The sequence below is a fragment of the Haliotis rufescens genome, unplaced genomic scaffold, assembly GCF_023055435.1.
Source record: "Haliotis rufescens isolate VD_foot unplaced genomic scaffold, xgHalRufe1.0.p SCAF_23, whole genome shotgun sequence".
Taxonomy (NCBI): Eukaryota; Metazoa; Mollusca; class Gastropoda; order Lepetellida; family Haliotidae; genus Haliotis; species Haliotis rufescens.
In genome coordinates, this window is record NW_025963924.1 from 6851041 (window position 1) to 6867662 (window position 16622).

At 44.9% G+C, this 16622-nt stretch overlaps 1 protein-coding gene across 2 annotated transcripts in view; it reads right to left on the bottom strand.

Annotated features, from left to right (window-relative positions):
- LOC124146536 (universal stress protein PHOS32-like) overlaps positions 1-16622 on the bottom strand; it is a 63135-nt gene that overhangs the window by 16683 nt on the left and 29830 nt on the right. For both annotated transcript variants that reach the window (XM_046516853.2, XM_046516854.2), the window contains exon 3: positions 3851-3934. In XM_046516853.2, coding sequence (XP_046372809.1) covers positions 3851-3934 — 84 coding nt within the window. The remainder of the gene's footprint in view (positions 1-3850; positions 3935-16622) is intronic.

Consider the following 16622-nt stretch of genomic DNA (forward strand, 5'->3'; position numbering starts at 1 on the left):
GCTCGTGGGTTTCACCGAAGTGGTAAACGTCTGAGACCTGCATCACTTCCGGCTTTCCTCACACATTAAGCTGACACGCCATGATATAACTGTAATACTGTTAAAAGCGGCGTTAAACCCAACTCACTCACTCATTCACTCATATCATACAGGAAATACAAGCGACAAAAACATTTTGATAATCGTTAGAAATCTCTACTGAAAGAAGAGTGGCCGCGGATCGAACCAGCGACCTACCGCTCTCCGAACAGACGCTATAACCACTAAACTACGGAGCTGGTCCAACATTCATGGCAATAAATGAAGCGATAAAACCCTTTCCATATGCAATAGAAAGATCTGCATAAAACAGAGTCTATTGTACGATTCCGACAATATCATGGGCATGTGTTTATAAATCACAATCAAATAGTGATGATACCAGGTGTTCGCGATAAGGGGAGCCTATCCTTCCCCACCGGCAGCACCCGTCACAAACACGTGCAAAGGCAAGTCAATTGTTCACCTGGAAAAACACGGGAACATATGGTCTAACATATGAGACATTAATTTTTTGTCACCGATGCGTCAAATTTGAAATTGTCCTCCGCGTATCTACTATAAAATAGTTTGAAATATTTACCAAGGCCTTGAATGTTGTAACCCTGATCAAGCATCAAGAATTGAGCATGATCTTCGTGTATGTGAGTGTGTATGTGTATGTATGTGTGTATGTGTATATGTGTGTGTTGTGTACATGTGTATGTTTGTGTGTGTATGTATGTGTGTATATATGTGTGTATATATGTGTATGAGTGTGTGTGTGTTTACTTCTGTGTGTGTATGTGTGTGTATGTGTCTTTGTTTGTTTGTTTGTTTGTGTGTGTGTGTGTTATTTGTTTGAATTTGTGATCTGGAAAATGCTGGATCAATAAATATAATTTTGTCCTCAAGTTTTACAAAAGAAAATAGTTCGCTGGTAATGCTAAATGTTCTAAACATGTTTTCTTAGCTCCTCCTTTCAGAATATTGATGCATTGATGCGGAAACATTTCGGCGATTCTTGGAAGATACGTCACCAATAGCCGTAAGACGTAAGAGCCGACTAAAGAGGAACGGGTGGCCACAATGTATGACCAAATGACTGATGGAACACCATCGTATCCCAGTGGCGTGATATGAGAGTTGGAATCAGATTGGTCAGTAGGATGGAAATAGAAAGGACATAGCCACTGGTGGGGCTACGATCGAGCCACGAAATTCCAGCCTAGTTCAGCAAGGGTGGAGACCGGACTTCTCCAGATAGTTAATGCCCTTGCCTCGGAAATGGGTCCAAACCACGGTCTTATAACTGGAATATTGCTGAGAGCGGCGTTACACAACATACACTCAGTCTCTGTTAGGTTGTTAATGCCCTTGCCTCGGGAAGATGGGTCCAGACCACGGTCTTATAACTGGAATATTGCTGAGAGCGGCGTTACACAACATACACTCAGTCTCTGTTAGGTTGTTTTTGCGGTCCTTAGATGGAAAGGCACACCACTGAAGGCGTCAGGATTATACACAATTTTATCAATATCCAAAACATTTCTAGACGGGGGCTCCATGACATTATGAAGCATATAGCGAACACAAAAACAACATGTTCATCCTTAAACTATGTTTAATAGTATATCAATTCACAGACGTGAAAAATGTCAGAAGCGATATTCTCCGAACAGTATATTTGTTACATTACAACTGTAGAATATGCACTTTTCCTGTTATAACACGCATATTACTTACACTGACGTAATTTACGAGCCACGTATACAGCAGAATATGCCACGAAGACGTAAGGTCAAGAATAGGAAATACATTTTTATTGCATTGCGGTCCCCTGCTGGCGTTTTGTTTCCAGTGTGTCTTTATATGGAAATAAGTTGTTGCATGCAAATCGCATTTACAATGGTCATGATAGGGTAAAGTCGCCATGACATTGGTTTGCATTGAAATTAAGACTTCTTTATTCCAAAAAAGAGAATTCATTCGGAAATACGATCACCATATCAAATTACTGTACTGCTAGTGGTCTATTTTTAACATGTGTAAATCGATAGGGATACGCTTTAGAAACACGCAAGATGCCTTTCGTTGGCAAATTTAATAAAAGACAATAACACAAACATTTTCAGCGTTATTTTCGAGCATTAACAAAGACGTAAATATCATGAAAGTTTGTAATGTAGGACCTAATGATATGATGTTGAGGACTCCTGTTGTTTTAGAGGCTGCTTCCTACTTTACAACAAGCTTTTACAAATGGATGTTTAAACAAACCACTACAAAGTCGGGGTAAGAAGTAGGGAAACGTCTTGCAGCTCATTTAGAGAGTTTGCGTGATTTGTCAGCAATGCTCCATCTACATGGCAACGGTGGATAAGCAAGAATAATGAGTTACACACATTGCATTATGTGGGGAATCAAGCCCGTATGTCCACGGAATGTGTTTATACTACAAAGCTATCCTCGATAAAGCTAACGATTATTTTCGCAAAAGCATCCGATGATGTAATACATCTTTGGTGGTCTTCACGATCAATGACGTCATGATCAGGCAGTAGTCAATGTTAACCAGGCACTAACGCCCACCATACCCCTAACGCACTACACTAGCACTAACTTCAACCTTGCCCCTAACCCTCACCCTTAACCCTAGCTCTTACTTCAACCTCGCCCCTAACCCTGACCCTTAACCCTAGCTCTAGTTTCAACTTTGCCCTTACCCTTACCCTTAACCCTATCTCTTACTTCAACCTCGCCCCTAACCCTTACCCTTAACCCTAGCTTCAACCTCGTCCCTAACCCTTACCCTTACTCCAAACCCTTGTCTCTTGATTCTACACCAAACCCTCATCCTAACCCTAGCATTACCCAAACCCTAACTGACCCTAGCTCTCACCCAAACCTTGCTCCTAACCCTAAACCTAAAACCAAATCCGTGTCCCCAACCCTAATCCTTATCTTACACCTACCCCTAATATTACCTCTTACCCTAACTAACACCTCACCCCAGCCTTACCGAACACTTACCCTGCACCCGAACACTTACCCTGCACCCTTACCATGCTTCTAACCCAAGTCAAGCCCTAACCCGAGCCTTGCTCCAATAATTTATTTTTCTGAATGATTTTATCCTAATGATGGGCAAGTCTAGAATTTTGTTTGTTTGTTGTTTAACGCCGCACTCAGCAATATTCCAGCTATATGACGGCGGTATATAAAAAATCGAGTATGGACCAGACAATCCAGTGATTGACGTCATGCACATCGATCCACGCAATTGGGATCGATGACATGCATCAACCAAGTCAGCGAGCCTGACCACCCGATCCCGTTATTCGCCTCTTACGACAATCATAGTCGCCTTTTACGGCAAGCATGGGTTGCTGAAGACCTATGGCATGTCTAGAAAAGCGGCCTTTTTTATACAGACCTCTTATTCTTATTATTTATATAATCTACAAATTATGGGTTAAGCTAATAATAATTGTCTTAGCGAACTGACCAAGTCAAGCCTAAACCTATTTTAACCAACTGGGCGGCGGTGTGGCCTTGTGGTTGAAGCGTTTGCTCGTCACGCCGAAGGCCCGCGTTCAGTTCATTACATTTCATTCGAGTCATTACATTCCCCTGTAGCATTTCCCCAAATCCTAATACACAAAACAGGTCCTAGAGAATGAGTCTAGAATGATTAAGCAAGTCTAGATTGCCTCAGCTCTTTGCCATTGTAATTAAGCATAGTTGTGGGCTCCATTTAGATTTTATTTTTTATTTTTGAGATTTAGAACTATATTTCTGGAAATAGGTGTTAGTCTAGCACAGTACTTACACGAATCTCCCGACCCCACAGAGTACTCCGGACAGGTGGCAATTATCACCTTGTTGTCTGGGTGATGGAAGTTGTCAATGTACCCTGAAACAAAACATCAAATTGGTTATTTTATAAAAGAACAATCAGTTTCGTTAATTGTCAGAGAGCCTTTAGGGCACTTTCCCTCGAATAGCTAATAAATTATTGATGTAAGGCTACATACACTAAATAACTGTACATTGTACCTCCAAGGATGCATGTGTGGTTATGTCAGGCAATCATTTACATTCATTCCTATTTGGTAACGATGGACATTAGTATTGGGGCATTTCCGTATTCCAGTGTAGGAGGTATTATGTGATTAGTGGCGCTTGTTTCCGAGTTAGTCCGTTTTGCTGATGTGAGCTAGTCTGGATAAAGATGAAGAGGTGCTTGATGAGTTTTACAGGGCATAGCAACATGGGTTGGGTCTCGCCGTGTCTTGTTGTCGTGTTTCACAGGAAGATTGAGTTGTGGGGTCTGACGCTACTTTAACTGAGCAAATATCAAGCACTATCGCTACAGAAGAATGGATTGCGTACATTGGACCCATCAGACGATGAGTGAGTGAGTGAGTGAGTGGGAGGGTGGGTGGGTGGGCGGGCGGTCGAGCGAGAGTGAGTGAGTGATTCAGGGAGTCAGGGAGTGAGGCAGTGAGGGAGAGAGGGAGTCAGGGAGTGAGGCAGTGAGGGAGAGAGGGAGTCAGGGAGTGAGGGTGTGAGGCAGTGAGGGAGAGAGGGAGTCAGAGAGTGAGGCAGTGAGGGAGAGAGGGAGTCAGGGAGTGAGGCAGTGAGGGAGAGAGGGAGTCAGGGAGTGAGGGAGTGAGGCAGTGAGGGAGAGAGGGAGTCAGAGAGTGAGGCAGTGAGGGAGAGAGGGAGTCAGGGAGTGAGGCAGTGAGGGAGAGAGGGAGTCAGGGAGTGAGGGAGTGAGGCAGTGAGGGAGAGAGGGAGTCAGGGAGTGAGGCAGTGAGGGAGAAAGGGAGTCAGGGAGTGAGGCAGTGAGGGAGAGAGGGAGTCAGGGAGTGAGGCAGTGAGGGAGAGAGGGAGTCCGGGAGTGAGGCAGTGAGGGAGTCAGGGAGTCAGGGAGTGAGGCAGTGAGGGAGAGAGGGAGTCAGGGAGTGAGGCAGTGAGGGAGAGAGGGAGTCACGGAGTGAGGGAGTGAGGGAGAGAGGGAGTCAGGGAGTGAGGGAGTGAGGCAGTGAGGGAGAGAGGGAGTCAGAGAGTGAGGCAGTGAGGGAGAGAGGGAGTGAGGGAGAGAGGGAGTCAGGGAGTCAGGGAGTCAGGGAGTGAGGCAGTGAGGGAGAGAGGGAGTCAGGGAGTCAGGGAGTGAGGCAGTGAGGGAGAGAGGGAGTGAGGGAGTGAGGCAGTGAGGGAGAGAGGGAGTCAGGGAGTGAGGCAGTGAGGGAGAGAGGGAGTCAGGGAGTGAGGCAGAGAGGGAGAGAGGGAGTCAGGGAGAGAGGGAGTCAGGGAGTGAGGCAGTGAGGGAGAGAGGGAGTCAGGGAGTGAGGCAGTGAGGGAGAGAGGGAGTCAGGGAGGGAGGGAGTCAGGAAGTGAGGGAGTGAGGCAGAGAGGGAGAGAGGGAGTGAGGGAGTGAGGCAGTGAGGGAGAGAGGCAGTGAGGGAGAGAGGGAGTCAGGGAGAGAGGGAGTGAGGGAGTGAGGGAGTCAGGGAGAGAGGGAGAGAGGGAGTGAGGGAGTGAGGCAGAGAGGGAGAGAGGGAGTGAGGGAGTGAGGCAGTGAGGGAGAGAGGGAGTCAGGGAGTGAGGCAGTGAGGGAGAGAGGGAGTCAGGGAGAGAGGGAGTCAGGGAGTGAGGGAGTCAGGGAGTGAGGCAGAGAGGGAGAGAGGGAGTGAGGGAGTGAGGCAGTGAGGGAGAGAGGGAGTCAGGGAGTGAGGCAGTGAGGGAGAGAGGGAGTCAGGGAGTGAGGCAGTGAGGGAGAGAGGGAGTCAGGGAGAGAGGGAGTCAGGGAGTGAGGGAGTCAGGCAGAGAGGGAGAGGGAGTGAGGGAGTGAGGCAGTGAGGGAGAGAGGGAGTCAGGGAGTGAGGCAGTGAGGGAGAGAGGGAGTCAGGGAGAGAGGGAGTCAGGGAGTGAGGGAGTCAGGCAGAGAGGGAGAGGGAGTGAGGGAGTGAGGCAGTGAGGGAGAGAGGGAGTCAGGGAGTGAGGCAGTGAGGGAGAGAGGGAGTCAGGGAGTGAGGCAGTGAGGGAGAGAGGGAGTCAGGGAGTGAGGGAGTGAGGGAGTGAGGCAGAGAGGGAGAGAGGGAGTGAGGGAGTGAGGCAGTGAGGGAGAGAGGGAGTCAGGGAGTGAGGCAGTGAGGGAGAGAGGGAGTCAGGGAGTGAGGCAGAGAGGGAGAGAGGGAGTCATGGAGAGAGGGAGTCAGGGAGTGAGGGAGTGAGGGAGAGAGGGAGTCAGGGAGAGAGGGAGAGAGGGAGTGAGGGAGTGAGGGAGTGAGGCAGAGAGGGAGAGAGGGAGTAAGGGAGTGAGGCAGTGAGGGAGAGAGGGAGTCAGGGAGTGAGGCAGTGAGGGAGAGAGGGAGTCAGGGAGAGAGGGAGTCAGGGAGTGAGGGAGTCAGGCAGAGAGGGAGAGGGAGTGAGGGAGTGAGGCAGTGAGGGAGAGAGGGAGTCAGGGAGTGAGGCAGTGAGGGAGAGAGGGAGTCAGGGAGTGAGGGAGTGAGGGAGTGAGGCAGAGAGGGAGAGAGGGAGTGAGGGAGTGAGGCAGTGAGGGAGAGAGGGAGTCAGGGAGTGAGGCAGTGAGGGAGAGAGGGAGTCAGGGAGTGAGGCAGAGAGGGAGAGAGGGAGTCAGGGAGTGAGGCAGTGAGGGAGAGAGGGAGTCAGGGAGTGAGGCAGAGAGGGAGAGAGGGAGTCAGGGAGTGAGGCAGAGAGGGAGAGAGGGAGTCAGGCAGTGAGGCAGAGAGGGAGAGAGGGAGTCAGGGAGAGAGGGAGTCAGGGAGTGAGGCAGTGAGGGAGAGAGGGAGTCAGGGAGTGAGGCAGAGAGGGAGAGAGGGAGTCAGGGAGTGAGGCAGAGAGGGAGAGAGGGAGTCAGGGAGTGAGGCAGAGAGGGAGAGAGGGAGTCAGGGAGAGAGGGAGTCAGGGATTGAGGCAGTGAGGGAGAGAGGGAGTCAGGGAGTGAGGCAGTGAGGGAGAGAGGGAGTCAGGGAGTGAGGCAGTGAGGGAGAGAGGGAGTCAGGGAGTGAGGGAGAGAGGGAGAGAGGGAGTCAGGGAGAGAGGGAGTCAGGGAGAGAGGGAGTCAGGGAGTGAGGCAGTGAGGGAGAGATGGAGTCAGGGAGTGAGGCAGAGAGGGAGAGAGGGAGTCAGGGAGTGAGGCAGAGAGGGAGAGAGGGAGTCAGGGAGAGAGGGAGTCAGGGAGTGAGGCAGTGAGGGAGAGAGGGAGTCAGGGAGTGAGGCAGTGAGGGAGAGAGGGAGTCAGGGAGTGAGGCAGTGAGGGAGAGAGGGAGTCAGGGAGTGAGGCAGTGAGGGAGAGAGGGAGTCAGGGAGTGAGCATAGTTTAATACCTCAGTTTTCATTTTAAAAAGGGACACCAGGATAGGGGGAAAGAGTTTTACTTATTGTCGCAATCACAGGAAGATTGATTGATTGAGCGAGTGCGTGTGGTTTCACAGCACCTTTATCAATATGTCAACATTACACCAGCAATATTACGTCATGGAATTGACCCACCACAGAAAGATTAAGTGGAATGACGAACTATAATACGTATATTGGAAATGACACTTGATACAGACTAGATGTTAAACCCCACTTTGTGTGTGCAATATAGACAATTCCAGACTCGATTGAAAACAACTCCTTCACTGCAGCACGTTAATAATACATGTCGCAAGCAGTGTTCTTGGTCTTCTCCATCAAGCTCAGCTGCAGCTTCTTCTGTCATGTGATGTAGTACAAGCATGTAGCCAAGTATACATGTTGAAATTACTTAGCGTACTTGTACCTCATCATTTGATGATGATGATGATGATGATGATGATGATGATGATGATGAGTTCGCATTTGGTTACCTCATGTGGATGCAATATAATTGGTGTAAACATAACATGTAACATGTAATTACTTAGGGTACCTGTACCTCATTATTTGGTGGTGGTGGTGGTGATGATGATGATGATAATGATGATGATGATTTCGCAGTCGGTTACCTCATGTGGATGCAATGTATTTGGTGTAAACATAACATGTATACATGTTGTAATTACATAGCGTGCCTGTACCTCATGATTTGGTGGTGATGATGATGATGATGATGATGATGATGATGATGTAAACATAGCCATCCCATACATTTCACGCGAATCGTGAAGGAAACCCTACACTTGTAACCTTATATCGTGTGTGTTTACATTCAACTCGGCTGTATGTCTTATTTAATGCATGTTTATCATTAACAGAAACATAATTTCCACTCGCCCGCAAGGTAAAGAAAGACGTCGTGTTTTAAAACAGTGTCTTATGTACCCGTGAAACAAGGATGGCGTTGAAAGCATCTGTGACTAACTGCACGTAAGTGGTTGTATATAACCATCATCTGTTAGTTTACGTCTCGGATACACAGCCTGTACAGTTAGCTCCAGGACGTCAGCACACCAGCGACCAGAGAGTCAGCAACGCTATCACTTACTGCAAGCAATCAAGGAAAGGTTGCTGCAACCCCATATTTAGACCCAAAGAGTTAACTTAAATTTTAAATATATATCTACAAGATATAAAATCCAAACGGAACCAATTCTGTATGGGAGACAGACTACCCAGTAGTGTATACCCTCTTCAAAGCAACGCTTGGCGCTCTTTTTCTGAGACATATCGCTTTGTGGTCTCGCGAAAGACAATGAATGTAGAGCAAAATCAGATTTTTAGCTGTAAGGTAGAGATATATCGACAATCATTTCACGTTGTTTGTTTTTACGCTCTCATTTATAAATTTAAAACACCAGCCAGCTCCCAGCAAAATGAACGATTTTCCAGTTTCATAAAAAAACTCGCTCTTTTCTATCGGAAGAATATCTGAAGAAGGGGACATTTCTTCAGGCTGTAATTTTTGTAATAGGTAACCGATCGCGCAGTTTCAAGCAGAGGTTGTTATCATAATTTGAAACCTTGTGCTGATCTGGTAAAAGACCATCCGACTTGTGAGGTACAATCGACAAATGTCCGAGGTCCCGGCTACAGAAGCAATATGTCATCATCGATGGATGAACATCACTGCTTTTTCAGCTCTGATTACCACAGTTGGAGAATAATGTATTGAACAAATCATACAGAGAATGTATTTCTGCATTTGGGCTGTGATAGATCGCCTCCTGGGCCAGCTCATAGAGAGAACGTGAAGTCATTATGTGCGAATTGTGCCGAGTTATTTTTCTGTGAATAGGACGATTCTGATTTGTTGGGATTCTGTTCCTGTTCATGAGGTATAGAATCACTAGAGTCTAGATATCGTTTGTAGTTATCGCCTCAGGCGTTGCTGTATAATATAACTGGACTTTAGAACGACCGAACCTTAGATATTGTATATATTTAGTTGTCGCCTCAGCTCAGGAATTGCCCTATAAATAACTGGGCTCTTGGATGACCAGACTCTAGATATCGTCTGTAGTCATAGCACTATAATAAAGTTAATTCAAGGACAACAAGACTCTAGAATTCTGCACTATAATATATCTGAACTCAAGACGACCAGACTCTAGAATTCTACACTACAATATACGTGGACTCAAAGGCGACCAGACTCTAGAATTCTACACTACAATATACGTGGACTCAAGGACGGCCAGACTCTATAATTCTACACTACAATATACGTGGACTCAAGGGCGACCAGACTCTAGAATTCTACACTACAATATACGTGGACTCAAGGACGGCCAGACTCTATAATTCTACACTACAATATACGTGGACTCAAGGACGGCCAGACTCTAGAATTCTACACTACAATATACGTGGACTCAAGGACGGCCAGACTCTATAATTCTACACTACAATATACGTGGACTCAAGGACGGCCAGACTCTATAATTCTACACTACAATATACGTGGACTCAAGGACGGCCAGACTCTAGAATTCTACTCTACAATATACGTGGACTCAAGGACGACCAGACTCTATAATTCTACACTACAATATACGTGGACTCAAGGACGGCCAGACTCTAGAATTCTACTTTACAATATACGTGGACTCAAGGACGACCAGACTCTAGAATTCTGTACTATAATATACCTGAACTCAAGGGCGACCAGACTCTAGAATTCTGTACTATAATATACCTGAACTCAAGGACGATCAGACTCTAGAATTCTACACTACAATAAACGTGGACTCAAGGGCGACCAGACTCTAGAATTCTGTACTATAATATACCTGGACTCAAGGACGACCAGACTCCAGAATTCTGCACTACAATATACCTGGACTCAAGGGCGACCAGACTCTAGAATTCTGCACTATAATATACCTGGTCTCAAGGACGACCAGACTCTTCTTTAGATGTCGCCTCAGGCATTGCACTTACAGTATATAATATACGTATAGTCTAACATAAGTTAGGGGGAACAGAGGCCTGTCTTTACACACATGTCCACTTGAAACGTGAATGTATATAGTTGTTGATACCAGCATACGTAAGTTCAGTCTAAAGGCGTTATCTAGCAACGACAATAAACATAAGACGTGCTGTATCAGCGTTATTATGGAAACTAGAGCTCCTCCGTGAAGACAACGAGTAGCTTGTTTCTTGAAAGAGTCGCAAGTATCGGTTGTAAGGATGGGGCGATGGAGGATCTACGTTTCCCATTACTTGAATTGAATCCCACCGGACGTTATCAAATACTGTGTCTTTACGTAACAAGATGGTTGAATATGGATGTGTGATATACATGTCTTGCAAGTAATTAAATATATAACTTACTGTGTTTTCAATTTAGACGTTTCTAAAGAAGATTCGATAACTGGAAATTTTATTTGAAATATATGTGAAGTTTGAGTGAGTGAGTGAGTGAGTTTGGTTTTACGCCGCTTTTAGCAATATTACAGCAATATCACGGCGGGGGACACCAGAAATGGGCTTCACACATTGTACCCATGTCGGGAATCGAACCCGGGTCTTCGGCGTGACGAGCGAACGCTTTAACCACTAGGCTACCCGACCGCCCCGTGAAGTTTGAGAATTTGTATTTCAAAATACACTCTCTTCATTGTTTTCATCGGATTCTTTTTCAAAAATACATCGCCTCATTGACTTTAAATTCCGGGACCTCAACACTATATTGCGCAAAGTTATTAAATAATATCAATATCTGAAATTGCCCTACGGCCAGGCTTGAAAGTGCATTAAAGAAATTATTCTTTGGCGGTGATGGTCAAACGTATATTCTATGGCAGACCAATCGGAATGAAGGATTCTAAAATGTCACGGTTGAAAGAAATATAAGACCATCATCCCACACTTGACCGTGGGTTGAAACCGCCCACGTTATCGGAGGGGGTAAGCAGCAAGCATTAATATATTACCCCCACGTTCCGTCAGCGCTGATCCCCACCCGGACTATGCGTTATACAACTCTTGATGGATAAACGGGAGGGTAAGCCACGCGGCCCGGGGGGGTGGGGGTGAAGGTTAGATGACATGAACAAGTTGACGTGGGGGTCATGGTGATTGTAACACGTCCCCCTGTCAGCTGGGTGAGCGAGAGGTGAGAAGGGGTGAGAAGGGGTTGACACCTCAGTCAACGAGAGAAGAGAGACGATGTTTATTTCTCATTAATCACGGTAGTGACATAGAGAAGAATTGCAACCACATCACCCAGAGAGTCAGTGATTACCATAGATGAGTTACTGTACTAGATTTGCCATGGCCGGGTCGATACGTGAGTGAGTGAGTGAGTGAGTGAGTGAGTGAGTGAGTGAGTGAGTGAGTGAGTGAGTGAGTGAGTGAGTGAGTGAGTGAGTGAGTGAGTGAGTGAGTGAGTGAGTGAGTGAGTGAGTGAGTGAGTGAGTGAGTGAGTGAGTGAGTGAGTGAGTGAGTGAGTGAGTGAGTGAGTGAGTGAGTGAGTGAGTGAGTGAGTGAGTGAGTGAGTGAGTGAGTGAGTGAGTGAGTGAGTGAGTGAGTGAGTGAGTGAGTGAGTGAGTGAGTGAGTGAGTGAGTGAGTGAGTGAGTGAGTGAGTGAGTGAGTGAGTGAGTGAGTGAGTGAGTGAGTGAGTGAGTGAGTGAGTGAGTGAGTGAGTGAGTGAGTGAGTGAGTGAGTGAGTGAGTGAGTGAGTGAGTGAGTGAGTGAGTGAGTGAGTGAGTGAGTGAGTGAGTGAGTGAGTGAGTGAGTGAGTGAGTGAGTGAGTGAGTGAGTGAGTGAGTGAGTGAGTGAGTGAGTGAGTGAGTGAGTGAGTGAGTGAGTGAGTGAGTGAGTGAGTGAGTGAGTGAGTGAGTGAGTGAGTGAGTGAGTGAGTGAGTGAGGTTTTACGCCGTTTTCATCAATATTCCAGCAATATCACGACGGGGGATTCAAGAAATTGGCTTCACACATTGTTTGTTTGTTTGTTGTTTAACGCCGCACTCAGCAACATTCCAGCTATATGACGGCGGTCTGTAAATAATCGAGTCCGGACCAGACAATCCAGTGATTGATATCATGAGCATCGATCCACGAAATTGGGATACGATGACATGAATCACCCAATCCCGTTAGTCTCCACTGAAGCTGGACCCTGTGTTCACCAAGCAGGCTCAGAGTTATGATTCATAACCATGTTTATAGCTTAAAATATACTGCAGGCCGTAAGGGCCTGCTGAAATATAAAACTATCAGCCCGGAACAAATCTATCGGACTCGGGCCTACGGGCCGATGTTTATTTCGAAAAGTGGATTAAAGTCTCCACACAGCATCTACATTTTCGTCGAACAAAACGAAGCTCACTGATCGGATTATGTGTGATTTATTGAATATCCAACGAGGAATCACGGAACATCCGTTCGGAATGAATTAATGGTGAAAGCCACGAGCTGTGGCTGTTGATCACTCAGGTCCAATGCACTTTCATCTGCCCATATAAATCAGTCGATCTCGAAAGGTAATGAATCTATCGTATTCGTAGCCATTACTTTGAGGACTATTTCTGACATTAACTGGCAAGCGTGTCAACACCCTAATTAGGTTACATATGTAAACGGAGCGTGATGTATGACGATGTCAACATTCTTCGTACGTGGTCACACAAATTCGCCACCTTGGCATGATTGTCAATTGCTGGAGGCGGTCAGTGTCGCCCTTCATCACTACAGCTGTCTGTACTCCCTGGACCTTGATGTAACCTGCACTCTACGTCTACATACATAATACATGGCCGCCGTCATATAGCTTGCATTTTGCTGAGTTAAACAAACAAACAAACAAACAAACAAACAAACAAACCCCTGACATGGAACAAAACAGAAGAACCCCAAATGGATCCCCGAATGGTAGAATTGGCCTGTTCAACCTATTTAGAGTCAACTAAAATGGACTGGGTGGTCAGTATCTCGTGTGATTTAGCTGATAGCGAGTCACCGTGACCGGATGCCTGGATCGGTGCTCATACTTTCAGTCACTTGTTTGCTTGACGCAGGCTCGATTATGAACAGGTTGCGTGTTATATGTATTATTTCAATACAGTGCCTTTGGATGTAACAGGTATCAACACTCTTCGAACATAGTATCAAGACCCCGAAAATATCGACGAATGTTGATATATTAATGTCAGGCGACACGAGGGTGAGAATTTGTTTTGTTTTTCAATATCATAATGAAGCAGTAATAAGGGTAACAATGTTTACAATTTTAAAATCTAGTTAATGTTTGAGATCATCTTGTACTAGTATTTCATAATACTATGGGAACGTTTTGACATAAGCCTTAATTCGGGAAACCCTGACATCAAGGAACTATGTTTAACTGACATCTGATGAACCTTGTAATAGAAACGCTGTAATGAGAAAGGCCTGCATAGTGTCAAATGTCACTACAGTGCGGGACAAGGTGACCGCTCTCAATGAGCTTTCCGGCGGGGGTATAATACACACTTAAAGTCCACCATTGTCACCTGGTAAATGTATGCGTAGCTCCACTACCCCACCCAACCCCCAACCCCCATACCTCCCACCTGTGTGGTCCTGTACAAGATGAAGCTGTTTAGAACATAGCAACATGTACGTTGTATCAGCGTAATTGCCATAAACAAAGTAGACACATTAATTAACATTCCAGAAAAACACCGGCTTTGATGTAGACAAGAAAGAAATTATGCCTGACATTCGTTGTACCAGACATATAATGAGGCTTTCCTTCGCTTTAAGCTTAAAACAAAGTCTCAAACATGTTTTTTATACAGAATAAGCTTCTCATAGATCTAATTTCAACAACAGGTAATTTTAAAGCTTAAAAACAAGTCTTAAACATAAACAAGCCTATAAAGAACAGGCATCTCATAGATCTAGTTTCAAAAAGAGGCAATTCGATCTCTCAAACAATAACAGTCGAGAAGAAATAAGTTTTTTATATAGAAAAACAACTTATTGCTTGCAGCCAAGCCTGAGTCGCAGCCCTATGTAGAACAACAACGCATAGATCTATCTTCAACAACAGGCAATTCCTGTTATGAGACAATAAACTGTCCAGGGAAAATACCTTTTCAGTGAAAGCCACTTAGCTGCTTACAGGGTTCAATCCTACATCCCGTTGTGCCTACAAGCCAGTTTGCCTACATCCCAATTTGCCTACAGAAATATGAAGATTCGTTATCCTCAGTGCCTGTTGCAGCCACCATTCAATTTGCATCCTTTGCAAGTATGAAACCAGGACTCTCCTGTCACAGAAGCAAAGCGCTGCCTAACTTGCCGAAGTCCTTATCGGAAGTTCAGCTGCAGGGAGGATGGACGGAAACGGAAACTGGAGATCAGTTTCAGTGTGTGAATGACGGTGACGAGGACAAGCTGCTTGTGTTTCCCACTGATGATATGCAGAACCGTAATATATCCGTGACTTTCATTATGTGTTATGTTTTTATTTTGTTTCGCAAGTGTTTCCCATTGTGCCCACATTGTTTTGTTGTCGCAGTATGGACAAGATTATCTCATATCGCAGATGAAACGGGTACCAGTCATGTTCACTCGTGCATCATCTTCTGAGCATCAGACCGAAACATTTCTGTAGGCCCAGTGGAACTTTAGGCACATTGAGAGGACACCGCTTACTGACCAATCAAGCCTTATTGTCTGAACTGCACCGAACTGAACTGAACTGAACTGAACTGAACTGAACTGAACTGAACTTTGATACATGCAGGTCGCTAGCAGTGAAATTACGGGTACAATTCAAGTACAGATTATACAAAATGTATGAAATTTTCTTTCCAGGTTTGAACTTTATCATTATTATTTTATACAGCATAGTTTCCTCATTGTTTCCAATCTTCGGCTTTTAAAGAGTAAATTCATTTTATACATGTTAGATGTAATATAATATAATAATATTTATGCATTAGTTGTTTCCTCTCTTCTTCAAATGAAGGACACAAAAAACCAAAATATGAAATTAATCACTTTTGTCATACATTTGGCACAGTTCGCATATTCTTCCAGATAATGGTATTTTTCTTCCATCTGCTAAATTGTGATTGGATGTTTTAAACAAAAAGTAGAGTTCTCCAATCGTTTATTAATTATTTTTTTATGAAATAATTTTCAAAATTTCAACAGTCATTTCTTACAATTCTATCCATGGATCCTTTGGAAGAATCATCTCTCACAATATCAGGATTGTAACTGGATATGATTAAGTTTATCTTCAACTATATTTTAAAGATTGCCTTCACTTTAAAATTCTTGTGGTATCCGAAGGTAGAGATGTTATAATACAACCATTAACCAGTGTGTGACGAGAAAGGGCACTGGTAGTTCACGCCTCTGCAACAGGAAGGTTATGAGACAAGCTGGCGTGGGATTTATTTATGTAGTCATAAACAATGCTGTATTCAAATTATACATTTTACATTTCACCAAATGACAATAATGTTTTTTTATGTCAGTGACAATATCTCTTAAATTATCATTTTGAGACACAATCGTCACTGGCAGCAACTGCGTTGTCACTCGTTTTTCCCCGTTAAAATCAACTTTCTGCATGGGTCTCATAGTTCTCTGAAATATACATCACCATTTACATATGATATGGAATAATAGGGATATTTGTGTGAATATTGAGACGTAGATGTCTTAAATATAACCGACAGTCGGGGTTTCGATGCCAAGCCGCGTCATACCAAAGGAAGTTAAAAGATGGTACTTGTTGTTACCCTCAGCATTAAGAGGCTAAAACAAGGACCGGTCGGCTCGGAGTCAGTATACTGTGTCTGAGGGGTATAATGTTAAACTGCTGCATGGTATCTCAGTGGGCTAGCACTATAAAATCAGTCCGGACTAGTACAAGCACCCACACACATTCACGTGCATGCACGTCCCGATATATGTGCAATAGTCTTGGAAGCGACGTTAAATCCCATTTCACCTCACCATTTAATATGATTTATAGTTACTGTAACACATGTTCTATAACTTGATCAAACATAAGAATTCATATTTCATTATCTGCGGTTAAAATGGACCTATTCAACATGGGAATGCTAACGTGTAGACGAGCATTGGGTGCCAAGGACCTATTCTACCCAGGAATTCGAACGGCGAGACATTTAAGTGGCACAGGGGACCAATTCTG